General features: G+C 42.8%; 1 protein-coding gene and 1 pseudogene across 2 annotated transcripts in view; one reads left to right on the forward strand and one right to left on the reverse strand.

Annotated features, from left to right (window-relative positions):
• Positions 1-9437: 9437 nt before the first annotated feature.
• The window catches only part of ETV6 (ETS variant transcription factor 6), a 214115-nt gene continuing 198327 nt past the window's right edge, over positions 9438-25225 (forward strand). For both annotated transcript variants that reach the window (XM_037164793.2, XM_037164794.2), the window contains exon 1: positions 9438-9935. In XM_037164793.2, coding sequence (XP_037020688.1) covers positions 9903-9935 — 33 coding nt within the window. In that variant the 5' untranslated portion in view covers positions 9438-9902. The remainder of the gene's footprint in view (positions 9936-25225) is intronic.
• On the reverse strand, positions 14839-15365 carry LOC119063466 (galectin-1-like; annotated as a pseudogene).

The following is a 25225-nucleotide window of genomic DNA, read 5'->3' on the forward strand; positions in this document are numbered from 1 at the left end:
GACACAAAACAAATCTCAATAAATTTAAGATGACTGAAATTATATCAAGCATCTTCTCTGATCACAATGCAATGAAACTAGAAATCAATCACAAGAAGAACACTGAAAAACATGCAAAGACATGGAAGCTAAATAACATGTTATTAAACAATGAATGGATCAACTACAAGATTGAGAAAGAAATCAAAAGATACCTTGAAACAAATGAAAATGAGGACACAATACCCAAAATCTGTGGGACACTGGTAAAGCAGTCCTAAGAGGGAAATTGATAGCATTACAGGCCTATCTCAAAAAACAAGAAAAAGCTCAAATATACAATCTAAGTTCACAGTTAAAGGAACTTGGAAAAAGAACAACAAACAAAGCCCAAAGTGAGTAGAAGGAAGGAACTAATAATGATAGAGAAGAAATAAACAAAACACAGTTTTTAAAAAATGATACAAAAAAGTCAATGAATCCAAGGGCTGGTTCTTTGAAAAGATAAACAAGACTGACAAAGCTTAACCAGACTCATCAAGAAAAAAGAGAGAGGATAAAATCAAAAACAAAAGAGAAGAAATAACCACTCACACCAAAGTATATATAGACACAAAGGATTGTAAGAAAATATTATGAACAACTATATGTCAACAAATGGGACAACCTGGACAAAACTGATACATTTCTAGAAGGCTACAATCTTCCAAAACGAAATCAGGAAGAATCAGAGAAACTGAATAGATAGATTATACCTAGTGAAATTGAAACAATAATAATTCTTTAAAAACCTCCCAACAAACAAAAGCCCTGGACCAGACAGCTTCACAGGTGAATTTTACCAAACATTCTAAGAGAACTGACACCTCTCCTTCTCAAACTATTTCATAAAATTCAAGAGGAGGGAAGGCTTCCAAACTCATTTTACAAGGCCAGTAATATCCTAATTCCAAAATCAGATAGAGATACTACAAAGAAAGAGAACTATAGGTTAATATCCCTGATGAACTTAGACAATAAAATCCTCAACAAAATGTTAGCAAACAAAATACAGCAATGCATTAAAAAGATCATACATCATGATCAAGTGGGATTTACTTTGGGAGTGCAAGGTTGGTACAACATTCTCAAATCAATAAATATGATACACCACATGAACAAAATGAAGGATAAAATCCGCATGAACATAACAATAGATACAGAGAAAGCATTTGATAAAATCCAGCACCCATTTATGATAAAAACTCTCAGCAAAGTGGGAATAGAGGGAACATACGTAAACATAATAAAGGCCAGATATGACAAACCCACTACCACCATCATACTCAACTGGAAAAACTACAAGCATTCCCTTTAAGATAGGGAACAAGACAGGTATGTCCACTTTCACTCTCTTTTTCAACATAGTACTGGAAGTCCTAGCCACAGCAATCAGATAAGTAGAAGAAATAAAAGGCATCCACATTGGAAAGGAAGAAGTAAAAATGTCATTATTTGTAGATGACATGATACTGTATATTGAGAACCCCAAAGATTCCACTAAGAACCTCCTAGAACTGATAAATGAATTCAGCAAAGTGGCAGGATACAAAGTTAATATTCAGAAATCACTTGCATTTTTATATGCCAATAATGAACTGACAGAAAGGGAATTTTTTAAAAAAAAATCTCATTTACAACTGCTTCAAAAAGAATAAAATACTTAGGAGTAAACCTAACCAAAGACGTAAAAGACCTGTACTTGGGAAATTATAAGACACTAAAGAAAGAAATAGAAAAAGACACAAATAAATGGAAGCACATACTATGTTCATGGATAGAAAGAATTAACATCATGAAAATGTCCATACTACCTGAAGCAGTTTATAGATTCAATGCCACTCCTATCAAGATCCCAATGATGTATTTGGCAGAAGTAGAACAAATACTTCAAAAATTTATATGGAACCCCAAAAGGCCTAGCATAGCAACAGTGATCCTGAGAAAGAAGAACAAAGTTGGAGGAATCATGCTACCTAATATGAAACTATATAAAGCCACAGTAATTAAAACAGCCTGGTACTGGCACAGTAATTAAAACAGCCTGGTTTGGCACTGACACAGATCAATGGAACAAAACAGACAGCCCAGAAATAAAGCCACACCTTTCTAGTCAATTAATATTCAACAAAGGAAGCAAGCACATACAGTGGATTAAACATAGTCTATTCAATAAATGGTGTTAGGAAAATTGGACAGATACATGCAGAAAAATGAAACCAGACTACCTTTCCACACCACACAAGAATAAATTAAAAATAAATCAAAGACTTAAATGTTGGACCCAAAGTCATAAAAATTGTAGAAGAAAACATAGGCAGCAAAATCTTGGATATTTCTTGTAGCAATATCTTATTGGATATATTTCTCCAGGCAAGGGAAACAAAAGAAAAAAAATAAACAAATGGGACTACATCAAGCTAAAAAGTTTTTGCACAGCAAAGGAAATCATCAACAAAATAAAGAGACAACCCACAAATGGGAGAACATATTTGCCGATACATCCGATAAGGGGTTCATATCCAAAATTTATAAAGAACTTACAAAACTCAACACCAAAAAACCAAACAACCCAATTAAAAAATTTGTGAAGAAACTGACTAGAGATTTCTCCAAAGAGGACATACAGATGGCCAGTAGACATATGAAAAGATGCTCAATGTCACTAGTCATCAGAAAGATGCAAATTAAAACCACAGTGAGCTATCACCTCACACCTGTCAGAATGGCTACTATCAATAAATCAATAAACAACAAATGCTGGTGAGGATGTGGGAGAAAGGGAACCCTTTTTCACTCTTGGTGGGAATGCAGATTGGTATAGCCACTGTGGAAAGAGGTATGGAGGTACCTCAAAAAATGAAAAATGAATCTGCCTTTTGACCCAGCAATCCCACTTCTGGGAATATATCCACAGGAACCCAAAACACTAGTTTGAACATAAGCACCCCTATGTTCATAGGAACATTATTTACAATTGTCAAGATATGGAAGTAGCCCAAGTGTCCATCCATAGATGAGTGCATAAAACACCTATGGCACATTTACACAATGGAATACTACTTGGCTGTAAAGAAAAAAAGAAGAAAGTTTTACATCTGTGATAGTGTGGATGGATCTGGAGAACATTGTGCTAGGTGAAACAAGCCAGTCTGAGAAAGACAAATACTGTATGATTTCACTCATATGTGGAATCTAATGAACAGACTGAACTAACAAGGAAAATGGGGACAGACGCATAGGTGGAGAGCAGGGTAACAGCTAAGCAGGGGGAGGTGAGGGAGTGGAAGGATTGAGCAAAAAGGAAAAAGGACTCATAGACGTGGACAACAGTGTGGTGATTGCTGGAGGGAGGGGGATATAAGGGAACTAAATGATAGTGGAAAAAAATACAATACAGATCAAATCAAAAAAATTTTCAAAGGTTGATTATCTGTAATGACTTTGTAATTTGACAACTTGGCTAGATTACACTACATTCCCAGAGTTCTCCACTTTGTGTTCCAGTTAGGGCGGGCCACGAGAGACTTGTGTGAGTTGGTAAAAAGAAAATGAAACAGCAGTTATTATGTAGTTTGCACATATTGTCATCTACCTGTTGCCTTACCTTGTTGGTCTGTGAGTTGGCAACTCATCCTCATTCCCCCAGATATTAGTACAACTTCTGCAACACCTCAGTCAGGAGTGTGTGTTTATTTAGTTCTATGACAAAGGGCCCCAGCTTGTGTAGGACACCCAGGCCATCAAGGTCAGATGCAGTGAGAACTGACATGTATTTTAGTGTATCCACATGGATTCCAGCTCATGCTTTTGAGTTGTAGCTTATTCTTGATGTTATTCACTTTATATCCATCTGCTCTTCTCAACTGCGTGCCCTATGTATACACTTTCTTTCCTATGTCAGTCAGCATGGATTCAGAGAAGCAAAATCACTATGTACATTATGTGTGTGTGTATATATATATATTATATATATACACACACACATGATTCTGCTTCTCTGACTGTACCTTGATTTAATAAAGAAAACATATAGTTTAAAACAGTCTTTTTCAATATTTCAAAATCCATGTCTTACTTGGTTAAGCATAAACATTTCTCTGCTTCTTTCCCACTCTCAGTTATGACAGACCCCTCTTAAAGAAGCATGCCCATTAGGTTAAGGAATTATGGTTCAGTAGAGATATATGGATGCTGTTTCTTATTGCAGTCTATATTGTTTAAAATGTTATCTTTTGATTTTTAAAATATAACATTATACTATGGTAATAGCCATAGGTTTTTCAGTTAAACACATCCACTTCCACATATTCTTAACCGTTCATTCTTCCCCACTCTTTGCCCCTCCCCATCTCTTTGGGATGATGAAGATTAGACATTTAAGTTCCTCTTTCAGTTTGTATGTAGAAAGTCATAAGAGACCATAATTTATTCCCTAACACCCAAAACAAACCAGATAATCTACATAATTATAGTTTTTCAAAAAACCATTGGAGAGATGAGAGCACAGAGAAGACCAAGTGAACTAAATTTCAGAAAATGACAATCCTTCATATGAGAGAAAAGATACACACTGGTTCTCACCCCTGACTCGAGTGTAGAGCAGAGGAATCCACCATAGACAACGGTAAGGAGAAATCAGCCTGACTTTTAAACATTTTAGTGGTAGTGTGTGGGCTGATGTGGCAGGTTAGAACCCAGAGGGGTCACAGGCACAGAGCCAAACTGTACTACTCCACAACTCTTTCCTACTGATACTCCTTTACTACCAGGGTAGAGCCACAAATAAGGGCAATGAAGAAGAGCTAAGAGAAACTCTCAGAGATATACCGGACTTTCAAGCTAAAAAAGACCTGCAGGATAGAAGTGCTGAGAGAAACCCCCTGGCTTCTCAGAACTTTCAGATAAGAAAGAAAGATAAGGGCGGGGAGCAGAAGAGAAGTGAGGTGGTCTCCCAAACCTAGAACCAAAGGAAGGTACCAAGACAAGCAGAAAAGCTGAGAAAACAGTTCTAAAATGATACTTGCTTGTAGGAAAAGTCCTAATCCTGACTTGAAAATATCTGAGGTTAGTGCTGAATTGAATCAAACTAAAAAATTACAACATAGCCCAAATCCAGCTCAACTATAAGTATAGAATAAATATAATCTGGATTATTAGTTACACAGCCTCCATTCTAGTGGCCTTATAAAGTGGCCTTTTTAGAGAAAAATGTAATTTAATTCATTCTCTACTATAGCTTTACATAAATTAAAATTAAAATTAAGACACACAAAAGTGAGAAAAGGTAATCCATTGTCTAGAAAGTTAGCTGCCAACAGAAGTTAATCAAGAAGTAGCTCCAGATGTTAAAATTATAGCATGGCAAAAATGCTAAAGGACTTAAAATAAAAAGTGGAAACCAAGTATGAAGACATGGACAACTTTAGAAAAGTGATAGAGAATAAAAAAAATGGAGATGCTAGAAATAATATTAGAAGTAAAATATTAGAAAACTGGGCCTAACAGTAAGGTGGACAACACAGAGGAAAGAAATTTGAGAAGAGATAAATAGAAAGCATCTAAACTGAAACACAAAAAGAAAAAATTATTTTCAAAACAGAGGATTTGAGACCTGTGCAACAATGTCACATAGTCCTACATCTGTATTATTAGAGTAATAAAAGGAAAAGAGACGGAGAATGGGCAGAAACAATATTGGAAGAGATCATAGATGAGAATTTTCCAAATATAGTGGAAAATATCAACTTACAGTTCCAAGAACGGTAGCCAACATTAAGTGGAGTAAACAGAAAGAAAAGTATACCTAAACACATCACACTCAAAAACCCTGTAAACCATGTTTAGAGAGCAGATGTTCAAAGTATCCAGAAAAAAAAAAAATCATGGCACACACAAAGCTAAAATGTGAACTGCAAATGACTTTTAGTAAGAAAATAATGGAGACAGAAATAGAATGACATATTTAAAGTGCCAAAAGAGGGAAAAAACTGTCAACCTAAAATTTTATGTACGGTGAAAATTATCCTTCAAAAATGAGTGTGAAATAAAGACATCCTCTTGCAGACAAAAGCTGAGAGATTTCATGTTCAACAAACTACGCTACAAGAAATGTTGTAAAAAGTTCTTGAGGCCAAAGAAAAACGATAGCTGGTCTGCAAGAAGTAGTAAAAGAGTACCAGAAAGGACAAATATCTGGGCAAATTAACAAGAGACACATATTTTATTATCTTTATTAAATACATATATTCACAATTTTTAAATGTCAAAAACCCCTACAATGTATAACATGTGGAAATAAAATATAAGACAATACAAAGGGTGGGAGAGAGACAAATGAAAACATGCTGTGGTAAATTTCTTGTAGTCATAAAATAAAACATTATTTGAAGATAAATTGTGATCATTAAAGATGCAAATTGTAATTTCAAGTATAGCCACTATATTTAATATACAGAAGAAAAGCTAGAAAGACAACCAAGGAATTTAAACAAGTATGAAAAAGACACCCAATTTATCCAAAAGAAATGAGGAAACAATTGACAATGGGAATAAATTCATGAAAAGAACTTCCCCCAATGACTATTCGTGAACCCTGAATGACTTTAGAAATTAGCTTTTGCTATAGACGTGATCATGGTTTTCATGAATTCAACCTAAAACTACAAGGCAAAAAAAGCTATGTGTGAAGCTTACATTGCAATTAAATCACTTTGATACAACTAACATTGTTTGAATCACAAATAATAGTAATTTGCTTTATATACTTTCTGTGCTGTCAAAAGGTAAAACGAAAATCAAGATTTCCAGTCAGACACAAATTTGGAGCATTTTTTTTTATCAACTCAAACTACAGTTCCAACAGTGGTTTGTGGATTTTGATGTATGTGAAAAGGGAATTTTCATATTTAAAAACCATGTAACCTCGCAACTTTGGTGCTTCCGCCTACCCTTCAATTGGCACCGCCAATTTGCAATGTAATGGCATGCTAAAGGGGAAATATTAGGAGAATTTACAGAATTCTAATAGCTTGTATAAATGCCTTCTAAGCAATGAATATGGTAAAAAAAAAAATCGTATGCTGATGGATTGATATATTTGACAGTACCTACCTGGGTGAAAAGGTTATTTTTTTAAATGAAATCTGTGAAAATCTCATTATAGATCAGTATTAAGAGATAAGTATTTACAATTAGTTTTGATGATAGAGCTCTTTGAATTGGGGTTTAAGCGAAATGCTACCCTCCACCCCCCCTTGGAAGAAAGGTTCCATTCCTCTCATCATTGGACCTGTATTACAATTGTTATAACTATCAGACTTTACATTTTTGTCAATAAAAAATTGTGGATATTTATTTTCTCTCCTTTTACATAAGTATCTACTCAGTGTCCTCGATTTTACCTCTGTGCACAAAGCCTAAAATATTTATTATTGGCCCCTTCACAAAAAGAGACTGTTGATCCCTAGTCTAAAAGCAATTTTTGCCACAGTTGCTACAGTGTATTTTGCTTTGGCACTATATACAATAAATACATTCTAACGCAAACTGCTACTTCAGTGAGTCACTTGGAGAAGATAAGGAGATAAGAAAGGGAGGTTGAGAGTTGTTTCAGTCATAAGGTTAAGTAATTGAAGCTAACAACATAAGGTGAGCACATATAGTATGCAACAAGCATTTCAAGTAATTGAACACTTTGTGTATATTTGTTCATTTAATACTCATAAGAATCTTAGATACTATTCCACACCCCTATTTATAGAAGCTGAGAGTGAGTTGCCAACTGTTAAATTGATATGTATGTGAAACCGAGGTTTCTAGGATTTAACCCAGCAATAGGACATCAGAACCAGCGTTTGCCACATCATCCCAGGGGTCAAAGGCAGACAGATCATTGTTGGGGTGGGGAGGCAGCAGGTGCTCCAAGAGGAGTTATGGACATGAACTCTCTTGCAGAGGACAGGACTACCAGGTGACAAAGACTGCTGAGGTCCCTGGACACTTACAAATACTCGTCATTTGCACCTTCTTCCACCCCAATCTCTTTAATAAGTTTTGGTTCAGAGTGTTCTGATATGCACGTGAAAAAGCCTGAACTTCTGGAGAAGGACAGCAGGTAGGATGGGGAGAGTCTGGGAAATCTGTCCTGGTCTCTAAGTTTGGACACACACACTATATTTTCATATGTGTACCTGTATATCTGTAACATAACACACATTCTACACGTTAAACTTCTATGTATGTATTAGCAAAGTTTGGGATTTAAATATAATTATAATGTTTTCAGAAGTGGATACTTAACAGCGCTTAGAGAAACAAATAAATAATAATAAAAATAATCAGACCACTTACACATACCCCAGGCTAGAACCCTCAGCCCCACAGACTTCACTTCCCCCTCAATTGTTTTCCCAATCATTTATTGCTCTCCTGGCAGGGTCGCAAAGTCCTTCAATCGGCCGAGGACGGTTTCAGAGCAGTGGTCCTCGGGAGGGCTTTTATTTTCAGGAACACGTCCTGTCAACTTTGCAGTCGAGTCACCTATTTCGGTTGGTAGCGACCGCTATTTCTTTAAATGGACAGAGTATTCCGAAACGGGGAGGAAGGCGGGGTGGTGGTCAGGAAAAGGAACTCAACTGTCTTTGATAACCGCCCAGCAGCCTTCCCTTCCCTAGCACGCGTGCTCGGTTGGGGAAGCGCCTGCGGCGGCCGCAGCCCCAGACTAGCGCGCGCTGTGCCTCCTCTTTTCCGGGAGCCCACCTTCGGGGGGAATCCCCCCACCGGGCGTCCTGCTGCGGCTGCAGCGCGGCCACTAGGGCTTTGTCTCCGGCGTTGCGCTCCGGCGCTCGCTCTCCCCACATTTCCCGGTGTGCAGGCTGTAATCCGATCTCCCATTTCCTGGTGGATTCTCTTAAAGAGGCAGCAGTCGAGAAGCAGAACAAAGGCTATTGTTTTATTTCCTCCTTTGGGTTCTGAGTCCTTACCGGAACGTCCTTTCCTATATAAATTTTCTGTGCTTTGTGGGGGGGAAACCTTGTGCATCAAAAAGACGGAGCTGGGGAAGATGGGAGGCGTTTAATAAACCTGCTTCGTGGGTTCCTGGGCCCTGGTGTAACGTTTTTTAACCGTGTCTTACTTGAGCGAGGCAATTGTTTGGCTCAGCCTAGGAAACCCAGCTCCCTGACCGGCAGAGGGGCGCGGCGGGGAGGGCGGGCGCCCGCGCCGGGGCAGTGCTGCGGTGGGTGGGCTCTGCCGCCCGCCTAGCCCGCCGGGCCTCCCGCGGCCCGGCTTCCCGGGTTTCCTCCGCCCGCACCCCTGCCGGCGCCCCTCCCCCCCGGCCAGCTTTTATTTCCCTGATGCCGGTCTGTAACCCGAGCTTTTATTTCCTGGTGGCTCCTTTAAGAGACAGAGCTCAGTGCTGGGAATTCGCGTCAGTTTCTGCACTGAAACTCTCAAGATCAATGAGCAGAGAGCTTTCTCAGTTCTGCCTTTCAGTTTCTCTCTTCCAGGAAGGAAAACATTCGAGAGAGCGAGCGAGGAAGAGCGGCGGGAGGGCGGGGGGCGGGGGCGCCGGCCGCGGGTGGGAGGAGAGAGCGGGAGGCAGACCGGGCTGCGCCCCCGGTCGCCGCGCCGCGCTGCGACCTGCAGACCCCGTGCTGCGCTGGGGCTCGGCTCCCACGCCCCCGCTGCCCAGCGCACCCAAGTCCGCCGGCCGCCCCGCCCGCCCCGCGCGCTCGCAGACCCCCGGGGCGGCTGCCGGGAGAGATGCTGAAGAAACTTCTTAAATGACCGCGTCCGACTGGCCGTGGAGCGTTTCTGGGTTGGGGAGAGGAAAGGAAAGTGGAAAAAAACTGAGAACTTCCTGATCTTTCTCGCTGTGAGACATGTCTGAGACTCCTGCTCAGTGTAGCATTAAGGTAAAGATCTTCTCCCCCTCCTTCTCCGTGGTCGGAAACCTTGAGCTGCGCCGGCCAGGGTAGTCGTGCTGGGCTCTTCGGAGGGGGCTGTCGCAGTCGTTCTCATCGCAGTAAATTATTTGGGGTGCCAGGGAAGGAGATGCAGCTCGCGGTGGCTGTTTGTACCCTTTAGTGTAACCTTGCTACTCCTCCGGCTGAGCCCCTCGCCGGCTCCATCGCCCCCACGCCACCCCCTTTCTTTTTGACAATGAAATGCCCGTCACAATTGGTCAGGAGGAGCCTGAGTGGTCTCTAGAGCTGTAAAACAACATCGTAATTAGTGCGCTTAAAAAAACAAAACAAAAACAAAATACTGCTCCTTACTCCTACTCCCACCATGTGACTTAAATGTAACTTTTGTTCCGGAGGGGTGGTCTTCTTAGAAAAAAAAGTTCTCCGGCCCCTACTAGAATAGAATAATTTCTTTTTTTTTAAGGACTCCCTAGGTCTGATCAGACAGGATTCCGCCGCGCCCCCCCCCCCCCCCCCCGCGTCAGTAATTGCAAGCGCTTGTCGGAGAGACAGTGCTAGTGTCAGCTTTTCCTGGGCATTGCACAATGAATGTCTTTTTCTTTCTCTCTCTCTCCCCTTTTTCCTTCTAACTAAGGTGAATAAAGTTGCTAAATGGCTATTTTACTCCGATGCATGTGAAAGTTGAGCAATCTCTAAGTAGAAAACTCCTGTGATGCAGGGAGAGAAAGAATTATCTGAATGACCAGGCAAAATGACCTTCCCTGTTTGACAGTGCAGGGAGGGTATCTAAGAGCAGAAATCTCTCGGCTTTCTGGCCATGTTTTGCAGTATTGCAAATGCAAGGTGCTGGATATTTGCAAACACCGTGCTTGGCTTCCAAGTAGTGTTGTTTGTTCATATCTATCTATCTCTAATCTAGGCTGGTGGTGCTTCTTCAGTTTGTTGCTTCTCAGAAGTTGTTGTAAAGTTTGCCACCGTGAGGAGGCAGAATGATTTGTCCGTTTCCCCAAATTATTTTTCCCATGGCTGCATTTCTTGTGCACTTTATTTATTTCACTGTTCCATTAGTAGCCAGGTGGAAAAGCCTTCCACTTCTGTGAGAGGCTGAAACTGGTGAAGTTTGTTTTGTTTGGCCTATTTAGTGTGTGTTTATTGAGCAGACACTGCAGAAACAATGAACAAATAACTTGCTTTCTTCATCTGTGTGGAACTAGGGAAACCATTCCTGTTTGAACACTGCTTTTACATTAGGATCTGTTTAGAAGAAACACAGTATTTTATCAGGTTGGCTTACTATGTTTTCATACTTACACTCAGATTTTAGTTTCTTACCAGGAAAGGTTTTCATGGGTTTGATGTGAACTGTAAAAGTCAGTTGGGTTTCCTTGTTTTTGCCTTACAAAAATGCCCAATGAACTTTTAGGCTTCTGTGATCATACGTATCTGGGGGGTAGCAATACTTCTGTGGTGAAGGGGGTGTCAGAGTTAAGAACTTAGGGTACTTTAATACTTCTAAAACCAGTTTCATTTGCTGTGTAAATTAAACATTCCAACAAGTTCAGAAAATCTTACGGCATGGAAAATCTAATTTATTTGACACTTCATAATGCAAACAGAGGTAACTAAATAATAGGGTATTAAATCAGTGAATTGTATTTAGCTTGCCAGTAAATCTGACACCAGGAAAACCTGGGCCAACGATGGGCAGTAATTTTAGGGTGAAACAACAACAGAAAAATCTTTCTGTGACTTTTCTCGATGCCTCCTCCGAAGATACTATTACCCCCACTGTTCTGATAGGCTTCTGTTTGTGTGCTGCAGACAGAAGTGCTACCAAGTGGCTCATTTCACTGTGTGTTTTAGTGGGAAAAGGGAGCAGCAGCCCCTTTTTGTCGCAAAACCCAACAAAACCAGTCGCAAAACCCAACAAAACACTTTCTTAAATGTGACATAAAAATTGAAGCCATAGTTTGCCTGTCGTTTCTTTCCTCATTACTTAGCCTCTGATTTCTTTTTAGGTGCCTCTTCTCATTGCTCTGTATTTCTATGTAATTCAAAAATAAATTTAAGGTTCTGCACTAGTAGTAGAAGTATCTTATTTTGGATTGTTCTTTGTGGATCAAGTATACAGACTTACAGACTTGCTGTTTCAGTGTGCATATGTGAAGTGTATTTTTTCTGAGGAGTTTGTTTAATTCACAATGTTCTAATAATAAGCGCTGGGGATCAAGGAGTGGGATTATTCCAGGTCATCTGAAAATGTTCTGGTGGTGGGTGCAGTGTTTCATTTAGTCCTTGGAATGTGGTACAATGCATAATAAATAAGTTCGCTGGTAACCCGCAAGCAAGTACTGGGATTGCCTCTGGAGTCCGGTAAATGATACAATTTTCTGTGGAGTGGAGAAGGGATGTAGGAAGCTTTCAAGGATGAGCCGATGAATCAGATGTGCTGGAGACATGTCACATGGAAAGCTCTCTGCCTGTGAAGAGATTTCCCTCACTCCTCTCTGCTCCTGAAACTTTCCTCCCTTGCTCTCACTCCTGACTAGCAGCTGGGCAGCAGGCAGTCAGTTCCTTAGGAAGGACTTTGTTTACTTCTGAGTAGTGTACCATGTAGGTGGAATTTCCAAGGTGAAAGTTTCTGAGTCAATCAGCGTCACTTTTATAAGCTTCGTTTATATGGTGCTGGTTGCCAGTGTGTGCGTGATAGTGGCTTTTATGTTCCTTTTGTGCTTTCTAAGCATGTTCCCCTCACCCAGGGAAGTTAATATCAGACCCGCATCTTACAGATGACAGGTCGACTAGCTCAAGGTCACCTAAACTATCATGAGCCCCCCCTGAATCTCTTCATTGGGCACTCTCCCCTGGAGAGGTTAAATGCTTTCGTTTCTGACCATTTGGAGTTGTTTAAATTTAAGGACAGGGAAAGCTAACTACATAAAAGACCCAATGCTTTTTTGTTTTTTCTGAGGATTTAGTGGCTGACTGTGTTGGTCAAAGGAGGAAGGAAGAGGCTGTCTTTTCCATCATCAGCCTTCACCTTCAAGTCACCTGTTCAGTTTTAAGTTCAGCCAAGTTGCAGCGGAAAGTGGTTATGGCCCAGTAGACACAGTGCTCCGTAAGGCTTGGCACGGCGCTGTAATCGGGAGGGCTATCCAGAAAACAAAACCTAGTCGTATAACTTCCCCGGTCCCCCTCTCCCTGCCCTCTGTCCTGGTTGGCTTTCTTCACAGATGAAATCTCTTTTTATTTTGCTACTAACTGGAAGACGCTCTGGGTTTCCCCTTTTGGGCTCTGAGCTCCTTGAGTTTAATGGTGGTTAACTTTGTGTCCTAGTACCGAGCTGGGCACATGGCACAGAAATGTTTCTCAGTAATGTTTGCTGATTTGAAGAGAGGCCTGGGATGAGGTCTTAGCCCTTTCCTCCATTTGTCCCCGTGCACCTCAGGGTGACTTAACACCTTCATCTACTAGTTTGCACAAAGTATTTAATAGGGTCACACTGCTGTCTCAGGCCCTGGGTCTGCCCCAAAATTATCATCAGTAGAATTTTGGTATTATTTTGATAAAATTTTCGAGAACTGCTTTTGTGTCTAAACAAAAACAAAAAAGAAATTGAATCAAAGGTACAATAAAGGGAGTTCAGGAATCACTTTAGAAGGTTCAGATTAGCAGGCTTCTGTGTTTTCATCAGTGTCTTGTCAGTTGAATCAGGGAACTTTCAGACACTCAGAGCTGAAAGATCTCAGCGATCACTGGGCCAACGTCCTATTTTTATAGAGAGGAGGTCCAGAGAGCTAAATGGTTTGCTTCAGCTGATTGGTGACTGACCCAGGTTTAGAGCCACACAGGCCTCCTGGTTCTCAGCCCTATAAAAGGCCAAGGAAATTCGATACAATGGGTTGCATCTCTGTGGCACTTCCTAGCGTGGTCCATTTTAATCACAAGCCAGCTGGTACGAGGGCACAGAGGTACGTGCCAAAGGAGGATGGTGAGTGGGGGCACATGGGGCAGAGAGGGTATATTGTTAGAGGTGAGAAGAAGTAGTAGGAGTGGAGGATGAGGAAAGAAGGGCTTGATGGACTTATATTTGTACCATTTGCAGCAGTCATTTTTTTTATTATGGTTCAAAACACGTAACATTAAATTTATCATCTTAGCCATTTTTAATTATTATTAAAAATTTACTTATTTTTAGAGAGGGCAGAAAGGGGTGAGAAAGAGAAGAAGAGAAACACTGATGTGAGAGAGGAACATTGATTTGTTGCCCCTTGCGTGCACCCCAGCAGGGGACTGAACCAGCAATCTAGGCAGATGCCCTGACCAGCAATTGAACCAGTAACCTTTCGCTTTGTGGGACAGTGTCCAACCAACTGAACCACACTGGTCAGAGCCGTCTTAACTATTTTTAAGTGTACAGTTCAGTAGTGTTACGCACACTCACATTGTTGTGCAACAGGTCTGCAGAACTTTTTTATCTTGCAACCCTGAAATTCTGTACGCACCAAACATTAGTTTTCCCAGCCCTTGATTTTGACTACTTCAGATACTTCCACATGAGTGCAATCATACGTTATTTTTATTTCACTTAGCGTAATATCCTTGAGGCCAATCAATGTTACGTCATGCAACAGGGTTTCCTTTTTCCTTTTTTTTTTTATGGCTGCACAATATTCCACTTAATGTGCCTCATCTTCTTTATCCATTCATCTGTTAATGGATATTGGTTTACTTCCATCTCCTGGGTGTTGTGAATGAAGCCGTGGTGAACATGAGTGTGCAAATAGCTCTTCACATACCCAATATCAGAAGGGTAGGAGCAACAGTACTTTTTTTTTTGCTGGTTCTGAGTCAGCTGCTTTTATTGGGGGTTATGGGTTTTGGGCTGCCTTCATTCAAAGATCACACACTTGACCTTGAAGTCGCCTTCTGCTCAATGTAATTGATGGTCTCCAGGTTGAGGTGGTTGGGGAACTTGAATGTGTATCCAGCTGGCAGCTCAACGGTCAGCTGTGCCTTATCGAAGGTAATGCCCACCTCTGCGACACTTCCAGGCTGGAAGGGGAAGACAGACTCTCGATGCTCCTTCCCCTGCACCCTTGCGCTTTTGCTGTTACACAGTTTTGTTGACATCCCTGTGTATCTTGAAGCGAGGATGGAAGTGCGGGCACAGACTGTTGCCATCCGTGCCCACGTTCAGCATGAAGCCTTTGGTGTCAGGGGGCACCTTGTCCCTCACTCGAATGCACTCCCAGGTTTGAGGTTCACATCGTTGGCCACCAGACCCACACAAGCCGTGCCTGAGGCCAGGAGGATGGTCCTGGGGACTGCAGAACCAGCTAGCTGAAGACTCCTGCTTTTTTTTTTCCAGTGTGTGAGGGACTGGTGATTCTGCTTTGAGCTGAGGACACTAGACATGTTATCAGGACTTTTTGGGGGGAATTCTTCAGTAGACCATAGGCTCTTTATTCAGGAGCATCCAAGCTTGTATGTCAATTTATATCGCGTGGTAAGCTCCCTGCTTCAAACAGTAGCAGCCAAAAACATGGCCGCTGGTCCTAGGGGAGTAGCTTACCTTCTCCTCAGCATGGGCAAGTCAGGTGGGAAAAATGCTCCCAACCGGGGCACCAGAGAAAGTAGAAATAAACCAAGTTCTGTAAATCAGAGTTGGCCGCATTTATACTGATGAAGGTTGGGGGAAAGGGGGCAAGGGGTGCGGGGACTGACCTGAAGAGCAGTGGCCTTTTATCACCCATTTTCCAAAGCGGGATCTCCCAACTGAGTGAATCAGTGTCAGTTGTAGCCCCCTGGGGTGTGGGGCACACAAATGACATATTTTTCTCTGTGAATGCTACTTTAGAAAGAACACTGGAGTTTGTTTTCCGGCAGAGTCCTCCACGGCTGTATTTGTTTTTAGACGTGTTTAAGAATCCACTCTGTGTGTGTGTTCATGGAACAGAACAAGTGTGAGAGTACTCAGGGTTCCCACGCCCAAAGGGGCCCAGCTTAAAGACGGTTCAAAAACCTAGTATTTGGGGGAGAAAAACACTAGACTAAATTAGGGAGAAGTTGGAATTATAGCCTGTTACCAAAACAAACACGTTTTTATTGATTTTTGAATACATGGGAACCAGACTAATAAAAGGTTGCCTACTGGGGCATCTCAGGGTGCACCTCAGCGAAGAGGCAAAAGTAACTTGCGTCACCTGTTGGAATGAGCACTACTGTGTGTTTGAAACTGTTCCTACAGTGTCAAAATACGCATATTACAGCAAATAGGTGATTTGCTTGATAACCCTTCCTTTTTAGATTGTGAAAATATACAGTTGAGCCTGACGTTTGTCTAAATGAGGTGGAAGGGGGCTGACGAAGGAAGGCAAGAGCTTGTGATTGATCGCCGTGGGTTACCAGGTGTGCGTGTCTGCTCACTCGGTCCTGAGGACCGTGCTTATGGGAAGCTGTGGAACATTTGCATTTTGGGAGGTTTATCCATTCTGTGTAATCAAAGTCGTTTGTGTGCTGTTTTAGTGGCCATTGTTTCCACAGTTCCTCCTCTTCCTCCTTCTCTGTCATTGTCACCTGCATCATTTAGGGAATGGTCGTTGTGTTCAGTATTTTATTACATTATCTCTCATTTACTCTTAACAGCTCTCTCAGGGACGCACTTTTTCTCCCCATTTTGCAAGGGAGGAACGTGAAGCCCAGAGTAGTTGGGCGATGTATTGGTCTGAGATCTCCTAGGTTGTACCTGCAACCACAGGGCCAGCATCTGCATCACGGGACTGCAGTTCCAAAGCATTTTTCACAGCGCTGTTCTCAAGTGCAGCCATTGCTGTGAAGAAAACTGGGAAACTCAGAGTGATGGGGAGTTGGTGGGACTTCAGGTGAGCTGAGCTGAGAGGCAGGAATGGAGCAGGTAGAGATGGTTATCGAAGTCCTTTGGCTCCCTCTCTGGTCTCCTCTGAAGCCAGGGGTTCTGGGCACTCCTGTCGGAGTAGGGACAACCAGGTGGTCACACCGTGCTACCTACCTTGGAACGAATGTCCAGATATTCCATTTTCATACCAACTCCATGTTCTCTAGTTGTACTTTGTCTTTCAGTGGGCTTCATTTTGAGCCCTTCATGTTTTTCTAAGGAACTTTTCTTTTTTCCTCTCTGCCTCTCTTCTTTCTCCTAGTGCCTGATCACTCCGTAGTTGAGCTGGTGACAGGATGAGGCTATATCCTCGTCCCGTCCAACCTCACGGGTGTACACCTCGCCTGTAACACTCCTTGGTCTCTTCTCCTTCCACAACTTTTGGTTTCCTTTAAAACTTTTTAAACCATCCGTGAATATAATGTTGTGGCTTTTGAAAAAACCATCCTTCATATACATCTTTAAAACTGTGATTTTTAAGAATCTATTTGAAGTGTTTTTAGGTGTTCCCTGCTTATCCCCTGCTACCAAAGGAATAATCTTTCTTCTTTTCCTTTCACCTAATAGTGTGACAATACTGGTGTTGTTTTCGTTTACTTGAATGAAGAGAGAATTTTGGCTTTTACTTAGTAAATTTCTGGATTCGGACAGCTATCATGAAGCGTGTTTTCAGAGCAGATATAGAGAAGTAAGCAGAGAGACAGGTGTGCTGTGGAGGTAATAAGAGTGGGCTAAGAAAGAATAACCCACATTTCTTGTGGAACAGAGGATGAAACTGAGTCCTGAGGCTTTTAAATAGCAGGCCTGAGGTCACCTTGTTCATTGTGTCTGAGCCAGAGTCGTAATCAGGTGTTCTGTCCTCAGGCCATGTCTCTCTAACAGTGTGGCCAAGGAAAACTGATAAAAAATGACAAGAATCCTGAAAGCATAGCTTCATCTGAAGGACACACATACGGTGAGTTAAACCCCGCTATAGGATACCAGACGATGCCTGATGATGTACGTGATCATAATAATGACATCCTAGTTAAAGACAAACTTTAAATTACAAGATTTAGGAAGAATGTCATGCATTTTGGAAAGCTCTCCAACAAAAAATGGTTGGCATTAAATAAAGTTAAGCTCAAAAAGGCTACACTTCAGTTATCTGGACAAATGACTTATGAAAAATACTTCACTGTCCAATGAAGTCAGGAAAGAAGTATTCACTACATCTGCAGGCTCACCAGACCGTGTGTTCTTCCCAGGGGTGTTTTCCTGTGGTATGTGGGAGTCAGGTGTACGGAAGACGATCGCACTTCCTGAGTGACCCAGAAAGGATGCGTTCCCTTGCTGGTGTGAGTGCTGCGGGCAGATGTGCTCCGTGGTGGGTGTTGCCACAGTGTGGTGCCAATCATGCTGACTTCAGATTTTGGTTTGTATTTTATTCTGTTTGATGTTGTCCTTTAGTTCTTATCTGTAAAGTCAGTTTCCCTTATGAGGATTATGAGTTGCTGAGAGGAGGCAGCCGGTCATTGCCGTACTGTAGAGTGCTTCTAGGGGAAGAACACAGACACCGCAGTAGACAAAATTGAGTGTGAATTCTGGTTCTTGAACTTGAACTTTTTCATCTTCATCTTGAACCTGTTAGCTCTCTGAAGTGGTAATAAAAAGGCTTACCTCTTAGAGATGTTGGGATATGTAAATTCTCTAGTCCAGTGTCTTATGATGTTTTTTTAAAAAAGTTAGTTCTTCCCTGGCTGGTGTGGCTCAGTTGGTTGGACTGTTGTTCATGGGATTGATTCCCAGTTGGGATATATACCCAGGTTGCAGGTTCAGTCCCCAGTCAGGGCACATACGATAAGGCAACCAATTGATGTTTCTCTTTCACATTGATGTTTTTCTTTCTCTCTCTTTTCCTCGCTCCTAAAAGCAATGAAAAGATGTTCTTGGATGAGGATTTTAAAAAAAGCTCTTTTTCCTTTTTATAACCTTCCACATCATATAGATCTAGAAGGGCCTAGCCCTAGAGATCTTCCTAGTCCTTTTTCTGCATTATACAGTTGATAATACGGAGGCCAGAGATATTAATGGCCATGCTCAAGTTCACGTGGCTGGTTCATGGCCCTGCCTGAACTAAAACCTAGGCCTCCTAAATTGGCTCACTCCCAGCAAGTCAGCTTGTCAGTATTCCATTGAGTCTGTCCTAGGGCGGGGGTCACTCAGTCAGTGCTCAGAAAAGCTCTTATTCTAGCTTTAATTGAATACTCGCCTCAACGGCAGGAGAGATGAGCCAACTGCAATTACAGGATAATAAATGCCTTTTGCATCTTACAGTAAAGTTTTGGGGGAATAGCTAGTATAGTTCTGAATAAGTTCCCAGAGATGAAAAAAAGGAAAAAACCCTCAGCCTGGAAGTACTGTACAGTGACTCTGACCAGCGTTATTACTCAGAACTCAAGCATTCGAACCTATTCAGGGATCTGCTTGTTCATACAGTTGCTTATTATTTGTGACTGGGGCGAGTCTTGAAAGAGAGCATCAATTCTTCAGTCTGCTTTTGTTTAACAGGCAGTCCCATGTCTGTCTGACCACAGAACAGACACTGTTTGCTGTGGGTGGTGAATTTCCAGTTTCAAGAGCAGGGAATAGATGGTTCTTAGTGAAAGTTTATACAGAAGAGCTGGAAGAAGCCAAATTTTTTACTTTGGGGCATGCGGGGACCTTTGTTTTTAGTAGACGTTGAGGGACTGACAGATCTGTTTTTGAGCAGCTCTAATCTCCTTGCTAGGGAGCTCAGATGCATTCCTGAGTTTTCCTTTGTATGTGCAAGTTAAACGAGAAGGTGAAATGTACACTGGAGAATGACCCCTTTTGAAAAATAGTGGAGAGACCGCTAGCTGCCTCTTCCGCTGACCCCATGGAAGCAGGCGTGGACAAGAAGAAAGAGCTTGTTAGGTTCAGAGAGACATTGTTGCTTTGCACTCCTCCTGGAAAACACAGTGAGAGTTTGTGATTTCTTCTCTGCTGCCTTGTCACCTCTCCAGTGCCCAGTGACAGGCCATGCACCTTTGTCTTTCTGAAGACTTATCTGTAGAATGAGGTCAGTAATCCTGCTTCACTCACATCCCCTATACGTGAGGGAGCAGAAACCAAAGTTGAGGTGCTGACCGTACAGTATTTCCTGGAAGAAATGAGCTGCAGATAGAAATCAGCCTTGTAATTAAAAAAAAAAATCCCACCCCAAAGAGCAGGCTGTTTGTCTCTGAAGTTGCCCATTTCCCAGCACTTCCCCTTGTTCCCTAGCGGAAGTGTGGCTCTAGGTGTGGCCAGTGTGGCCCTGCTGAGAGATGAGAGGGGGAGGGCGGGCTCAGGTGGCCCCCTTGCTGTGGGTGTGGTTAGGAACAGTGTTGCGGTCTCTAACAGCCTAGGCCAAGAGACAATTTAGAATTAGGATCCTTCTAGCCTAATTTTGAATACTTGGATGAATAGATCCACACTGGAGAGGGCAAGAGGAAATGTAATATAGACTTTATAAAAGGGGAGTGGGAGTTTGCCAAGCTCTTTTCTGGACTGCTCGGAAGAGTTCAGACAAAGGAAGGAAACTTCTCCACACTGGTTCCTTCATTATCCATCGTTGCTTCTGGACCATTTGTCTTTCCCGGACTCTCCTTGACCATCCAGTCCGACTCCTGACAGAACAAACCAGACTGGAGTGTCTCCTCACTCAGCCATATGGACCAACTAAGTGCTTTTGTGTGTTGATTTTGTGTTCAAAGGCTGGCACCCAAAGGGACAGAAGTGAGTTCTCTTTGGTCCGCTTTGTGTGCCCCTGTCCAACTTCCTGCCAGAGTTGGCACCCCTGGCTTTGGGAAATAGAAAATTTCAAAGATCGGGCCTCTGGTATGTTTTGTAGCTGCCTCATACTTCATTTGATTTGAGATCTTGGAGATTTTAAAAATGCATGTCATGAGTTCACTTGACTGGTGCCTTGCATTGTTGGCACCTGGGGCTCTCCTGATGCATGAGTCCTGAAAGTGGTCGCCAGTGATAGGTGGGGACAGCAGGTCAGGAGTCACTCTCACTTTGTTCCCTTTGATCTCCTCTATATTCCAAGTGAGGTGAGCCAGGTAGGAAAGCTGTCATTTGGAGAATGAAGTCCAAGTACTGTAGATTCCCTAAGGCTGAGTAAGTCTCCTCTTCTCCTGACTCGGAGACCTGAATGACCTGATTTGGCTGACTACATCTCAAATCCCCTGGAAAGGTGCCAACTCCTCACTTGACCTCGTGCCATTTAGTGCTTCCCTTTGTCTGCTGACTTGAATACTTTAGGGTGAAAATAGAGACCGTACCATTCGGAAGGCTAAGAGTCTTTAGCCTCTGAGAACCAGAGAAACAAAGGGTCACTTTCCGAATTTTGAATTCTGCCTCTCTGTGCCTGTGAGGCTCTGTGCTTTTGGCAGGGTGTGCCTTAGAGGGCGAGTGTGCGCTGCTTGCTCTGCAGGCAGAAGTCAGCTGGAGGTCAGGCTCAGTGTTTGCTCACGGTGGAATCCTGGGGGAATGTTGGCGAGCGCAGGACGGCTGGAGTGATGATCCTCTAATCGTTTTCAGCATGCGGTAAAGGTATCTGACTTTCAGACAGGCAGGGCAGCAGGCAAAGGGACCTAGGTGTTCGGTTACGTCTCAAGTAGGGCACCTATTAGTGTACCTGTCTCCCAGGCCCCCCCCCCCCCCCCCCGCGTTGTGGCTCTTCTAAACTGACTACCCTAGAAAATGAACGCAGAGGCACTGACATCAAGCGCATGATATTTTTTCATCATATTCTGGGTGCAAGGCAGCGTGTGGAACTTGGAGACATGTGGGAAAAGGCCTCGAGGGAAAAGAACCTCGAAAACATAAGAAGGAAAAAAGGTGCACAGAGCCACGCAAGGCCCCCTGCAAGGCCTTGTGATTCTACCCTGGACGGAAGAGGTGGACCTGGGGCCCAGTCACTGTTCACGTTAGCCGGTTCTTCTGAGAATTTGTCTATCTCGAAAATTTGGGGAAAATGGCCAAGTGGTGGTTCTCTAAGGTAGGGGGAAGGCCTGCGGGTGCTTCTGTGGTTAGCCATCGTGTGCAGCAGTCCGATTCAGGGGAAGGACGGTTCTGTGCGCAGTTCCATTCCAGCTGTGGTATTTAAAGGTCTGCCACGGAGTCGGTGTGGGTGGATGAGAGGGTAGGCCTTTGGCCTCTCAGTTCATGTCTATGTAGGTTATAGGTGACAGCGACTTCACACCATGTCCTGTTTCTTACTTGGATGCAGGGTAGGATGATCTGCAGAACCCAAGGCAGATTCAGTGACTCTGCCTGGAAGCACATGTTTGTGGACTGCCGGGCTAAGTGCCAGAGGGGTTATTGGAAAGAATTCACCTCCCAGCGCTGGCCCGCAGATTGGTGGTGTCTGTGGTTCTTCTTAGGGTCTTGCATTCCTAGGCTTTACTTGTCTAATCTTTTTGGGACTCTTGAGTGGGGCCTGCATTGACAAGATTCTGCTACTTGGGGAGGTCTGGCCGCATACTTCTCTAGGCAGGGTGAGGCATGCGTTAGTCTGGCTGGGTGCATGTTGGGCAGTTGACCATGCCTAGCACGTCAGGGGTTTTAGTAGACTGTTTTCCAGAAAGGCGGTCTCTCTGCTGGTCCTAGTGTCCCCAGGGCACAAATGGTAGGCTTTGCGGGGGAGCGGGGTGGCGAATAACAATTTAAGGTTCACTCTCTACTTGCATTTGTGTACATTCTTGGCCTCATACATAAAGTGCATTGGAAGATTGCTCCATACTCCAAAGCCTAGGAAGGAGCTTTTTGGGGTTGGGGTAAGGTTCCTAGGTAGTTATTGAAGACTCAAGCTTAAGAATGGACACTGGAGGTTAGAATTAGCATGTCCAGTGGGACCAGTGAGAGGGTAGCTGACAGCACGCCTTGATGTGCTATTTTTAGTCCTGGTCAGGACTGTATGATGTGACTTGTGCTTTCTTGGGCATCATTCTGCTTTTATTCCAGGGGTTTGTTCTTGTGACTCTCTTTGCTTATGTGCCCACCCACACAGGGCATGCTCTCACAGAAACTATGTTATAATGTGATTTCTGGTTTATAGACTGGAAGATTGCACAAAACCCAGCCTTGTGGTGAAGAAATCTTACATAGAGATATAAAATATATCTCCATGGAGGGCTGGCTTTCTGCCGGGCTGTAAGTGGATTGTTAAATAGCAGTGTGAGGGGCTATTGACAAGCAGCTTCCAAGGGTGTCTGCCTGGTCTGGTCTGGGAAGGTAATGTGGACACGGCAGCTAAGAAATAGTTTGCCTCTGGTGTTTGTAAGTTGGTAGCTTATGTGTGTATATATCTGCAGTAGCCAGTAAACTGAAAAAAAATAATTTTAAGTATTGTTTATTTGCTCCTTTAGTAGTATCCACATTCTACGCTGGACTATATCCTGGTTTGTTTTTTGAGCTGGCTTAAATGAAGAGGTGTTTGGTCAGCCACAGGGCACAAGTCAAGCATACTTCAGAAAACTGAAGTCTGTTTATGAGGGTACCCTAAGAATATAATAGATGCTTTAAGGATTCAGAATACTTGGATGAAGAGATAATCACCTCCCCATAAGCAAACTAGCATCCCTGTTCCCAAGTTCAGCAAAGCAGGGTTATGTGTTCAATCTAACTTGAACTTCTTTTTACATTCAGGTGACATAGCTGAAAATTGGTTCATATCCGTTTCTGCTGCTATTGGATTTTAATGAGAAGTCTTTTGTAAATAGGACGCCATGCTTCTACTGTGTTTGCAGCTGCTGTGTTAAAAAAAAAGAAAAACAGGTGTCTTTTATAATCCTCTGACTGGGTCAGTTTGCCAGCCTGGCAAAGCCTTATTAGTATTGTTTTTATTTTTTCATTTTGTCCCACCTAGGTCAGGTCCTGTCCAGAGGTGTTGATGAGCAGCATTAATGTGAGAGAGGATGGCAGCTATTTCTGGGATGGAGGTTTCTGTTAAGAGAATCCATCTAAGAGTCTTGCACCATAAAGACGGAGCTAAATAAAACTGTTCAGGACACAAATCTCAGGGGAGAATAGCCAAAAGAAGGAGAATAAATGAATAGTTCTGCCAAGTCACCTCTCTGTCATTCTTCAAAGGCCAGCTTAAAGCTAGCATTGCCACAACAGCCATCCTCGACCAAGGAGAATGAGTGATGACCGTTCTCTGGTCCACAGTGCGCCCATAGAATCAGCCACCGTTGCTCTGTTAGGCCACTGGATTGTAGGCTTCTTGAGGACAGATGTACTCTCTTCTTGAATCCACACCCAGTATCTCATACATTATTGTTTCTTCTCCATCCTGACTTGCGCTGTCTTCCTTCTGACCCAAGGCTCTTCAGTTCTCTCTCATCTAATTGTCTGAGCTCCACTCATGCACTTTCGAATCCAACCCAGAATGGTTCTTTGCAAATAAAACTTGGCCACGCCAGTTTCTTTCTGACACTGCAGTTCAGGGTAAAACCCAGCTCTTTATCACAGCATGCAAAGCCCTGCACGGCCTGCCTTTCCAGAATCATCTCCAACCTCCCCATCCATATTATGTTCCAACCAACAACCTGCTGTTTTTCCAAGCCGCATAATGAACTTTTATGCCTGGAATCTTCGTCTGATCCTTTTTCTTCCCTGTAGCCAATTTGTCATCCGAAGCCTTCCTTGTTGCTGACAGGCACAGTGTTGAATATGCTGTGTTGAACGTGCCTTTGTTATTTGCAGTGATCCTGGTATAGTGTAATTGTTTATCATCCCCTAACTGGAGTTGAACGTCCACTGAGAGCAGGAGTCTGATGGATGCATTTTTATATTTTCAGTGTCCAGCACAGTGCCTGGCACAGAGAAGGTCCAGGGTATGTTAGTTGAATAGAAGTTTTTAAATCAGCACGTGGTTATTAAGTTTCCAGTATGAGATCAGTAGGTGCTAGGCTCTGTGATATCTAAGAAAAGTCAGCCCTGGCTGGTGTAGCTCAGAAGACTGAGTGCCAGACTGTGAACCAAAGGGTCACCAGTTCGATTCCCAGTCAGGGCACGTGCCTGGGTTGTGGGCCAGGTCCCCAGTTGAGGGTGCTCAAGAAGCAAGCACACATTGATGTTTCTCTCCCTCTCTTTCTCCCTTCCTGCCCCCACTCTAAAAATATATAAATAATTTTTTTCTTTTTTTTTTTTTAAAAAGGAAAGTATAGGATGAAGACCTCACACAGTTGAAATCCTGGGCAAATGCCCTTGAAAGATAGAGAAAGAAAGAAGTACCTTTGGAAGGTAGAGAAAGGAAGCAAGGGAGAAAGACCTCAGTGTTGTTGCTGTGTGAGGGTGACATGTCCGG

The sequence above is a fragment of the Artibeus jamaicensis genome, unplaced genomic scaffold (genome assembly GCF_021234435.1).
Source record: "Artibeus jamaicensis isolate MK-2021 breed Jamaican fruit bat unplaced genomic scaffold, CSHL_Jam_final contig_233, whole genome shotgun sequence".
Classification (NCBI taxonomy): domain Eukaryota; kingdom Metazoa; phylum Chordata; class Mammalia; order Chiroptera; family Phyllostomidae; genus Artibeus; species Artibeus jamaicensis.